This window comes from Eubalaena glacialis, chromosome 10 (assembly GCF_028564815.1).
Source record: "Eubalaena glacialis isolate mEubGla1 chromosome 10, mEubGla1.1.hap2.+ XY, whole genome shotgun sequence".
Taxonomy (NCBI): domain Eukaryota; kingdom Metazoa; phylum Chordata; class Mammalia; order Artiodactyla; family Balaenidae; genus Eubalaena; species Eubalaena glacialis.
Window position 1 is genome coordinate 105,734,957 of NC_083725.1, and position 11,041 is coordinate 105,745,997.

Below are 11,041 nucleotides of genomic sequence, written 5' to 3' on the forward strand. Positions count from 1 at the left end.
CCTTGGCTTTAGAAGCCCTGGTGCTGCGTGGATGCAGGTGGCAGGGCTGACCCTCACCATGAGTGCGTGCGGCCCTCAGCCCTGCTCTCCCCTGTCTGTCCCCAGCTGAGTCAGAGCGACATGCTGCGGGTGGAGCCGTCCCTGCTGCAGTACCCTGACTGGAGGGGACATCTGTTGTAAGTAGCACCTGTAGGCCAGTGGTTCTCAACTCCAGGGCGGTTTCCTTCCCCAAGAGACATGTGGCAATGTCTGGAGACATTTTTGGTTGTCGTAACTGGGAGGCGGGGGTGCTCCTGGCTTTTCTTGGGTAGAGGCAAGGGAAGCTGCTAAACCTACAGTGCCCAGGACGGGCCCCTCCACAAGAAAGAATGATCTGGCCCGAAACATCAATAGTGGCGGGTTGAGAAAGCCTGCCCTAGGCTGAGGGCCTAGTCCTGGAGAGCTGGCAGTCACGGGGTCTCCTGGAGCATCTGCAGGGAACTGGTGCCTCCTGCCCATCCCACCCCCGCTCAGCGGCTCCCTGGCTTGGTTTCTCTTGAGTCTGAGGAGTGGAGAGGGCCTTCAGGCCAGGAGCCTTGTCTCCAATTTCTCAGTAGCTTTAGAGGAGCCAGAATCAGCTTAGGAGGAGATGGTTGGCGCCTTCTGCTGGTAAGATGGGAGATAGTAAGTAAAACTAATAAGAGTTTATATTTATTGAGCACTTGCTAGGGCCCAGATGCTGTCCTAAGGATTTAGTGCTGGAGCTGGACTTGATTCCAAGAGTAATTCCAAGCATGTGCTCTTATAATAATTAGGATGGTGGCCCTAGAATCCGACCACTGGGCTTGAGTGTGGACTCTGCCACTTACCAGCATGTAACCTAATTCCTTCAAGCCTCAGTTTTTTTGTCTGTAAAATGGGAATAATAATAATAGTAGATGTGTCATAGGGGTTTTATGAAGAGTAAATGAGGAATATTCTCTAAATGACACCTGCATAAGGTAAATGCTTGTAAATATTAGCAATAACTATGATAATAGTTATTGTTATAATAATAATTATATTATCATACATTATATTATATATTATATATTTTATTATATTAATGTGTTATTATTACTATTACTATTAGCTAGATCTGTATAGAGAGTGTTACTTTTTGATATTCCTGCAGTCTGCTGATTAGGTGGGGTCAGGTGTCCTAGAACTACTGGAATGGAAGTTTCGACGCATGCGGGTAGTGTTGGGACCGAGGAGGGAGGTGGGTACCAAGGAGTGGAGACAAATACTGATCGTATTCCCATCGTGGAAAGCAGAGAAGGGTAATGGCAGCTGCCTGAAGATTCACCAGAGGAGCTTTGGGATGGACTTGGGGTCGGAGCCCCTCTGACAAGCACTGCCCATCTGTCTGTCTGATCTCCAGCCTCCGGGAGGAAGTGGCCAGGTTCCTGTCTTTCTACTGCAGGAGCCCCGCACCCCTTAAACCAGAGAATGTGAGTAGCCTCCTCCTTTGCTCCTTCCTGCTCTTCTACCCCCTCCCCAACATTTGGCTGGCCAGGGGTAAGGTAGGGTCACTTAGTTTTGATTTGGAATTAGGAAGGCCCCCTCCCTTCTTTCCCCTCATCCTAGATATTTATGGTTTGGGTATAATTTCTGCCCCGCTTTGTTCTGTGGCCCCTCTTTGCCTCCACACCTTCGGGCAGGACTCTCTGAGTGACCAGCTCCCTCTTCCTTGCTCAGTTGATCTAGAACAGGGTCCCTACGAATAAGCCACACAAATGGACTTGGCTGTTAGTCAGGAGGGGCCTGCGGGTATGACCTGGCCCTCCCTCTGTGACCTGGCCCTCCCTCTGTGCCCTCCTGGGTTAGAGGCTTCAGGCCCTTGTACCCTCCTGGGACAGATTCATCTTTGTCCCATGGATGTGTCACCCTCAGGTGGTGGTTCTGAATGGCTGTGCCTCTCTCTTCTCCGCTCTGGCCACGGTACTGTGTGAGATGGGGGGTAAGTAGACTGGAGCCCATTCAGTACCGGGGGCTGCCCTGTGCCTGCAGTGTCCCTGGCTGCCTGTCCTCAAGGCCTGCTTCAGGGTGCTTTTGCCATAATAGACTGTTAGACCACAGGGGGCTTAACTAAGTTGCCTGACAAGACACCAGGGGTTGGCAGTTCCAGGGGAAGTCAAGGTGATGCCAGGGTTCTGGGCCATTTCTCTGTGACGACCTCACGTGACAGCATGTCCTAAAGCAGGAAGAGAGGGAGACTGTGCTGTGCCTGTCTCTTTTTTACTGGGAAGGAGGAAATGGGGCTATTCTTTCCTGGAAGAGTCCCCACAGAGATCCGCTTGCATCTTTCTGGCCAGGACGGACTCACAAACCCATTCCCAAAGCAGTCCCTGGCGAAGGGGAAGAGAACCCTGGTTGGCTTAAACCAAACTTGCTTCATCCCCCAGGCCTGGGGGAAGGTGCACCTTCCTTGGACTTATTGCTGGTCGTAGCTGAAAAATCTGGTGCTCTCTTAGCAAGGAAGAAAATTGGAATGGCTGTTGAGTAGCTAGCCAGCAGTGCCTGCTGCAAGAGCCATGGTCAAATCAAGGACATGTTGACCATAGTCATGGTCAGGGGCTGTTGCCAGGAACAGAGACCCACTCATATTAGCTTAATTAATAATAATAATTTAGTAACATTTATTGACCACATACTATGTTTCAGGTGCTGGCCTAAGGCTATGCATAGTCTGTCATTTAATCCTCACTCTAACCCCGATGAGGTAGGTTCTGTGCTTATTCCCATTTAACAGATGAGGAGATTAAGGCCCAGGGGGTTAAGTTACTTGTTAAAATAACACAGAGAGACGTAATAACCAAGTTTTGAACCCTAAAAGGAAGATTCATCACAAGGATGTAATAGGCAATTTCCTACCCGTTCTAGAACCATCAAGAGTAGAATCAGCGTCACACTGTCTGTCTCTCACTGGGGTGTGCAGTCCCCCTCCCCCGCTTCTTATGCCGGCCTCTCTCTGGACCTTCCTCAGCTCTGTTTGGCCCAGGTTGTTGGCTCAGCTCTGACTCCACATGACCTTCGCATTCAAGTGCATGTACTCATCTCACAAGGATCTGTGCTTCTTGGAGCAAAGTCCTGAGACAGAGAGAATGTGATGGGTGTCTGGCCAGCCAGTGCATTGGCTTCTGGGGTCATTTGTCTACCTCTGGCCCAATCCCTGTGGCCGGGGGAGGGAACACGTGGGGCAAAGTCTGCCCCTTCCAGAGATGCGAGGCGGGGGTGGGGTTGTGCTGAAGGAAAAGCTGGGAAGGGGGCAGCTTGACTGATGCACCCTCTTCGGAGCTGGAGGAGCACCTTTACCTCTGCCTTAGAGCGGACGTTGGGCGTCATCTCATCAACCCCTGTGTCCACAGCGGGAGTCTTCTGCATGACACCCCCTCCCCACCGAGCGGTGTCAGCCTTTGGCTTCAGTGCCCCCAGCGGGGGAGCATTCACTCCTCCAGAAGCAGCACATTCTGTCTCTGGGCAGTTCTATGTATTGTCAAGTTTTCCCATGTGTCAAACCCAGATCATCACCCTGCAGCTTCGACTCCTGTTCCAAGTCTGTGCTTGCAGTGACCCAGCATGTCGTGTGCTTCCGAGGGATCTAAGCTTCAGTTTCCTCATCAGTAAAGTGAGGATAATAATAGGACTTACTCCACAGAGTGATTGTGAGGATCAAACGAGATTCAGAAATAAATATTTAGCACAGATCCCCACATATATTAAGTGCCCGATAAATGGTAGCTACTAATGATTCGAAAAGGGACTGATCTCAGTGGATCCCAGCTTTAGAAAGAGTTTTGGGAATTGAGAGAGGGAGCGTGTTCCCCAGGTGTTCCCCAAGCACACTGAAGGCTTGGAGAGGCGTGGGGTCAGTGGACGGGGGTCTGGGTGTTCCGGCCAGAGGGTGATGGGCCCTGGCCCACTCCTGCCCCCAGAGGCTTTCCTGATCCCTGCCCCTTACTACGGAGCCATCACGCAGCATGTGTATCTCTATGGCAACGTCAGACTGGTCTGTGTCTATCTGGACAGTGAGGTAAGAGTTCCTGGGACCCCAGGTTGGACCTGGGCCTTCCCGTAGGCCGAGATGTTCCTCTGTCTGAATTTGAGGGTAGACATGAGAGGAAGCCCATGCCGAGGCCTCTGGGGTTATGGCTGAAAGGAGAGTGGAGCCTTCTGTTGGCCATGGCTGCCCTTGCCTGGGTGCCCTGGGGACACCCGATCTTCCACCTCTGAGATCCCTGGGGTCGATGCAAAAGCCAAGGGCAGCCCAGGGAGACCACACCGGAATGGTGGGGTGAGAACGGGGCAGAGCAGACCTCAACATGGAAGCCCGCGGACCCCAATCAGAGGGCCTCAGAGGGCTCTTCCCCAAACCTGAGAGCCATGAGGGTGTCCCTGATGTGATGGGGTGGGTAGCAGTGAGAGGGGAGTGACCCCCTTTGTTTTTCTGAGATTGTTCTAAGAGGAGGCTGGAGATGACAGGGGTAGGAGAGGCCCCAGAGTCCAGATCTGGGGGGGGAGGGTCACTGAATTTGGCTGGTGGCTTTTGTGGATCTTCTTCCAGGTCACTGGGCTGGAGACACGCCCCTTCCAGCTCACAGTGGAGAAGCTCGAGACGGCGCTGGAAGGAGCTAATTCTGAGGTCTGGGGATCAAATTAAACCCAAGGCTGGAAGTGGGTGTGCCTGAGCAGGGCATGGACCCCCTTCCTGTGGCTGATCTCCTGGGAGTAGTGGTGGCACTCCGTGATGGGGACGGGGGGTAGGGTGGTAGCATGGAACCATTCTGGGGGTCAAGCAGGAGCCTGCCCATGGAGGGCTTCCTGCTAGAGAAAGACTCTGAGACTCTCAGTGTACAAAGAATCAACTAGAGAGCTTGATTAAAAATACTACCCCCCACTTCTCCCAATTGTGACTCAGCAGGTCAAGCATGGAGCTTAGAAGTCTGCGGTTCAGCAGTCTCTCTGGTGATTTGAGGAGGTGGTCCCCCTCACTCTGAGGGGATCTGAGGCCTCCTGAAGAAAGGTGTAGACCAGCAGCCCTCCAGTGGTTCCTGTCTAGTCCACTTTTCAGAAATCTATCAATCTGTTTTTTTTTTTTTAACCTTGGTCATAAAATCCATATATGCCCACTGTGGGAATTTTAAAAGCACAAATTGCCACCCATAATTCTACCAACAAAGGCAGCCTCTACTGGCGTTTGGGCATATTTCTCTCTGAGCTTTGTTCTCTGCATTTGTTTTCTTTTATAGCTGATACGATGCTGCAGATATAATTCTTTGCCCTTATTCGTTTCGTGTTGGGTGGTGAACACATTTCCCTGGGATCCTGCCCAGTGGGTCCGTGTGGCCTTGGGGAGGAGCTGAGGGTCTCCTGTCCCACTGATGGTTTCAGGGTGTGAAGGTCAAAGGCCTCATCCTCATCAACCCCCAGAACCCTCTGGGTGACGTCTATTCCCCAGGAGAGCTGCAGGAGTACCTGGAGTTTGCCAAGAGGTGAGGCACCCCACGCTCACCCCGTAAAGCGTGTTACAGATCAGAGTTCTGATGTGAGCTTTGGTGCAGGTCCTGCTACCCTCTTTACCCCACTATGGGTTTCTACCTGCTTTGGTCCTTCCTGGCAGTGGAGTCAGGGGGTAGGGGTTGGTGGGATGCTAGTTCTCTCTTTCTTTTTATAACAGCAGCTGCCATTTATTGCCTGCTGTAGGGGCCAGGCCCCCTGCTAAGCACCCTACATGCTCTAGCTCATGTAATCCTCCCAACGACCCTGTTAGGTACAGATACTGTCATTATCCCATTTACTGAGGCTTAGAGTGAGGGGTGGAGCCAGCCGTGAATCTGGGTCTGTCTGGCACTTAACTGTGGCCTTCGGTGGAGGTGCCCCAGGGCTCTGCCTCCCCCCTCCCCCCACAGTGCTTCAGAATCCCCACTGTCATCTGCTTTGTGTGTGCACGGCTTCTTGTTCGAAAGAAATAGACAAAAGAAGGGTGTTCCTGGAAAAAACAAGTTTGGTAACCCTGGGCTAGACCGTGGTCCTTCTGGATTTCTGATTCACTGCCATCCCACCCTGGGGGATGCATTTGGCCTACCAGCCAAGCTCTCTCCTCCCCCTGACCTGCCCTCCAGGCACGAGCTGCACGTGATGGTGGATGAGGTCTACATGCTGTCCGTGTTTGAGGAGTCGGTTGGGTACCACAGTGTCCTGAGCCTGGAAAGGTGAGCGGACTCTGCCAGTCCCGCGCCCCTCCTCCTACCCAGGACAGTTCCTCTCCCTTCCAGCTAATCCTACTGTCCTCAGGTCCCCTAACGAGAAGAAGGGAGGCTGGGCCAATCAGTGGTTTTCAAATTGTTCTGTGGTGGTTCTGAAAGCTCCAAGGAGTGGTCTTAGCATTCCTTGAGGGAAGGCTGGGAGGGTGGGAAATGGGCCTCCTCTGCTGTTTCCTTCATCTCCAGAGTGGCTCCATTTTCATTCATTCACTCATTCACTCATTCATTCAGCAAATATGTCTGGGGCCCCCTGCATGTGCCAAGCCCTTCCAGCTATCGGAGCTTTTTCATTAGATTTAGTTTGAGTCAAGAATGTGTGGCCAGAACACCTTTGGAAACAGTTGGATCGGGTCATCTGGAAAATCTACACATCTGGCATTTAGGGATTCTGACAGTTGCTGATATTCGTTCAGATCTTTCAGCCCTGCTGAGTCCTTTTGTTACCGGAAGGGGGACCCCTTCCTTGGCCCGAGAGTGGGCTCTTGTCTAACACTCCGAAATGAATTGTCTGAGGAGACACACGTACTGACAAAGCAAAAGACTTTATTGGGAAGGGGCACCTGGGTGGAGAGCAGGAGGGTAAGGAAACCCTGGAGAACTGCTCTGCCACGTGGCTCGCAGTCTCAGGTTTTAAGGTAATGGGGTTAGCTTTCCAGGTTGTCTCTGGTCCATCATCTTGCTTGTGCCCATACTTGGTCCAATTCAAGGCCCTTCCTGGCGGTGCGCTCATCTCTCAGTCAAGATGGTTTCCCGTGCGAGGGTTTCTGGGAGGTTGGTAGAACATATTATGGGCTGGCGTCACCTCCCTCCTTTTGGCCCCTCCTAAAGTCTTCCGGCTGGCAGTAGCTTGTCAGCTCTGTATTCCTTATCAGGACCTCTTGTTGTGAGATAACTCATGCAAGTGGTGATTATCCTGCCTGACCAGGGTGGGTGGTTTCAGTCAGTGGTTCCCGAACACTTTCCTTTGCTCTGCTCATCCAGTCCTCACAAAGCTCTGCCAGGTGGATGGCATGTAGGTTGTTCCTCCCCTTTGCTTATGGATTAGGAGAATGAGACTCAGAGAAATAGGGATTTGTCACTTCCTGTGGGCCAGACACTATGCTGTGCTGGAGATACATCAGTGAACAAGAAAGACATAGACCCTTCTTACGTGGAACTTGTCTTTCTAGCTGGAAAAAAAACCAACAAAAAAACCCCCCAAAACTTTTAGCAGCTAGATACACAGCTAATCATTTGAAAATTGAAAAGCAGACATCTGGAGAGCCAACAGAGGATCTGCTTGGGGTACCCAATTGGCCTGGTCTACTGGGAGGGGGTCAGAGAAGGTCTGCTTGAGGAAGTGATGCTTGAACTATGCTCTACATCAGGGGCTGGCAAATATTTTTGGATCGGATGGCAAATATGTTAAGCTTTACAGGTCATATGGTCACTCACTCAGCTCTGCCACTGTAGCATAAAATCAGCCATGGGCAGTACACAGGTGGGAGAGTGTGGCTGTGCTCCCATAGAGGTTCGTTTACAAGAACAGGCAGCCGGCTGTAGTTGGCTGACCCCTGCTCTCAAGGATGTATAGGAATTGGTGATTCAAGAGATGAAACCAGATTCATCCGTCTCCTTATTTGTTCAACCAAACATGTGAACTCCCACGGGTCTGCGTTGCCTCTGTTCCCACCCTGTGCTCTCCGCAGGCTGCCTGACCCCCAGAGGACCCACGTGATGTGGGCGACCAGCAAGGTGGGTTCCTGGCTGGACTTGGGGGTGTCAGGGGGAGGTGAGAGGGCAGAGAGGTGGGTGGAACCGGCTTCCTCTGGGAGGGCTGGCCACCTCCCACAGTGCCTTTCTCCTGCAGGACTTCGGGATGTCTGGGCTCCGCTTTGGCACGCTGTACACAGAAAACCAGGACGTGGCCACTGCGGTATCCTCCCTCTGCCGCTATCACGGCCTCAGTGGCTTGGTCCAGTATCAGATGGCACAGCTGCTCCGGGACCGTGGTGACTGCCTGGGCTTGGCCACCTGAGGATGGGGGGAGGGTTGTAGTCAGACTGGGGTCATGGGTGCTTCTCCCATGAGATGAATTTAGGGTGAATTTAGGGTGTTTGAGAATGCCAGCTCTGAGCCCAAACTGCGTTCATATCCTACTCGGTCACGTCCCGGCTATGTGATCTATTCCTTCACCTCCCTGAGCCTCAGTTTCCTCTTCTGCAAAACAGGGATCATAATGGTACCTGTCTTGTAGGGTTGGTGTAATTTGTCATTCAATTAGAATAGCACCTGGCATACAATAGGCACTTAATCAATATGAACTCATTATTATTAGCTGTGAGCCCTTGAAAAAGAGCAGAAGCTACTAAGGGAAGATTGTTATAATGGAAGTGTCTCTTTCTGTGCAGGTCTATTCTGTTCCTGGGTTCAGATAGTGAGTTTAGATAGCAAAGGTTACCTGTAATTGCCACCATTCATTGAGCCCTGCAAGATGCTCTCAATCTCATTTGTCCCTCCCCAGAATCCTAGGAAGCAGGTGTTCCTGTATTTTCCCCATTATTTTATAGATGAGGAAAATCAGGACCAGGTACTACACACCTGCTATAATAGCGAAATTTAAAAAGATAGTGATAGTATCATGTGTTCGTGAGGATGTGGAGCAGCTGGAACTCTCACACACTGCCAGTGGGAATGTTAAGATGGAACCGCCACTTTGGAAAACAACTGAGCAGTTGCTTATAAAATTCAACACACACTTACCAAATGGCCCAGAAATCCTACTCCTAGATATTTGCCCTTATGGTCACACAAAAACCTCTCCATGAATGTTTATAGCTGCTTTATGCATAATCACCCCAAACTGGAAACAACCCAAATGTCCTTCCACAGATGAATGGGGAAACAGACTGTGGTTCACCCACACACTGGAATACTACACTGCAATAAAATCCATGAGGACACAGACCCATCTCAAAGGCATTGTGCTGAGTGAAAGAAACCAGTCTCAAAAGATTACATTACTGTATGATTCTACTTATGTGACATTCTGGAAAAGGCAAAACTACAGTGATGGAGAACAGACCAGCGATTGCAGGGAAGGGGGTGTTGTGACTTCAAACAGATAGCACAAGGGTGTTCTTCAGGGTGAGGGAACCATTCAGTATCCTGCCTGTCATGGGGGTTACACAAATCTATGCATGTGTTAAAATTCATCGAACTGGACACTAAAAACAAAGGTCAGTTAAAACAATGGGGATCAAGGAGGTGAAGTTGCCCAAGGCCTCACACCTAGTCAGTGGCCACACTGGGATCTGAGCTTCTGCCTGGGTGACTCGGAAGTGTCACTATATAAGTGGGTACACCTCTGTTGAGGGTCTGAGTCCCGAAGGACTTTGTGTCTGGGCTCCTGAGAATGGCATGCAGGCCCTGGAGCCCTCAGGGCCAAGTATCTGGATTTAAGGTGCTTTTCACTGAATATTCCCATTGCCCCCAATCAACCAGCTACAGGAGGGGCTCACCCAGCTTTGGCAGCTCATGGCCTTTTTCTTTTCAGCATTTAGACTCTCAGGACAGAGCGGAGGGTTGATGGCGAGGTTTATCTTCTGGCTTCTCTTTCACCCAAACAGACTGGATCAACCAAGTGTACCTGCCGGAAAACCATGCCCGGCTCAAGGCTGCTCACATCTATGTCTCGGAAGAGCTCCGGGCCCTGGGGATCCCCTTCTTGAGCCGTGGGGCCGGCTTCTTCATCTGGGTCGACTTGAGGAAGGTAATGCTGGTGGAAATGCAGGTGGTGGGGGCAGTGTTAAAGCTCCCTCCAGCAGGCAAGGGCAGGGGGTCTCATTCTCCATCCTGAGCGCCTTTCACCCTCCCAGTACCTGCCTGCGGCCACCTTTGAGGAGGAGATGCTGCTCTGGCGCCGCTTTTTGGATAACAAGGTGCTGCTGTCCTTTGGCCAAGCCTTCGAGTGCAAAGAGCCTGGCTGGTTTCGCTTGGTTTTCTCTGACAAGACCCACCGGCTTCGCCTGGGTGAGCGGCCTCACCTCCTAACTGCGTCCTTCATTCTGCCCTCCCTCTCCTGGCCTCACCTGTGGCCCCAGCAGCCTGAGCTTGCTCGTCCCCACCCACCCAGCATCAGTGCTGACCCTCACTTCCCCTTCTCACATCCCAGGGATGCAGAGGGTCCGGCGGGTGCTTGAGGGTAAATCCCAGGTGGCAGAAGACGCCCCTGCCTGCTAGACCTAGGAGCCGAGGGGTCCGCACAGGTGAGCTGGTCATTGTCTTGTGGCCACGGGGCCTGGCAGCCACTGTGAAGACTGATGGTGGATGAGCCGTTTGCCAGGCAGATATCCTTCTCGGCCTTGCCCTTGAAGAAGAACTGCTCCTTGCTCTCCCGGTGGCAGCGAGACATGCCTTAAGTCGTGGTGCATTCCCCTCCCCGGCTATTAAACAAAACCGGGAAAAACTAGAAGCCTCAGCTGTGAGTCATTTACGGGACAGAGGAGGAGTCCTGACTGCTCCTCACCACAGCCCTCAGCCCCCCAGGACAGGAAAACAAACAACCTGTGCCTGCTTTCGTTGGTGCCTTCGTTCTTCTGTCTTTGTTGCTAGGGAAACAAGTCAAAGGAGGAGCACACGTAAGAGAGAGTTTGCCCCCAAAAGAAAAAAGGGTGATAATTTCTACAAGGAGAAAGGAATTAATTCTGTATGTTCAGATTACTCTCCCTGCACATAGTATGTGTGGGCCTACAGCACACCTGGGACCTGAGACCTGG

The 11,041-nt window shown here is 51.7% G+C and overlaps 1 protein-coding gene across 1 annotated transcript in view; it reads left to right on the forward strand.

Annotated features, from left to right (window-relative positions):
- Nucleotides 1–10,737, forward strand: part of ACCS (1-aminocyclopropane-1-carboxylate synthase homolog (inactive)) — a 16,340-nt gene extending 5,603 nt beyond the window's left edge. Inside the window, exons 4-15 of the mRNA XM_061203275.1 lie at nt 106–176; nt 1,403–1,472; nt 1,915–1,981; nt 3,957–4,054; nt 4,586–4,663; nt 5,413–5,513; nt 6,144–6,233; nt 7,973–8,018; nt 8,134–8,275; nt 9,893–10,035; nt 10,142–10,295; nt 10,438–10,737. Coding sequence (XP_061059258.1) covers nt 106–176; nt 1,403–1,472; nt 1,915–1,981; nt 3,957–4,054; nt 4,586–4,663; nt 5,413–5,513; nt 6,144–6,233; nt 7,973–8,018; nt 8,134–8,275; nt 9,893–10,035; nt 10,142–10,295; nt 10,438–10,505 — 1,128 coding nt within the window. The 3' untranslated portion in view covers nt 10,506–10,737. The remainder of the gene's footprint in view (nt 1–105; nt 177–1,402; nt 1,473–1,914; nt 1,982–3,956; nt 4,055–4,585; nt 4,664–5,412; nt 5,514–6,143; nt 6,234–7,972; nt 8,019–8,133; nt 8,276–9,892; nt 10,036–10,141; nt 10,296–10,437) is intronic.
- The last annotated feature ends 304 nt before the right edge of the window (nt 10,738–11,041 follow it).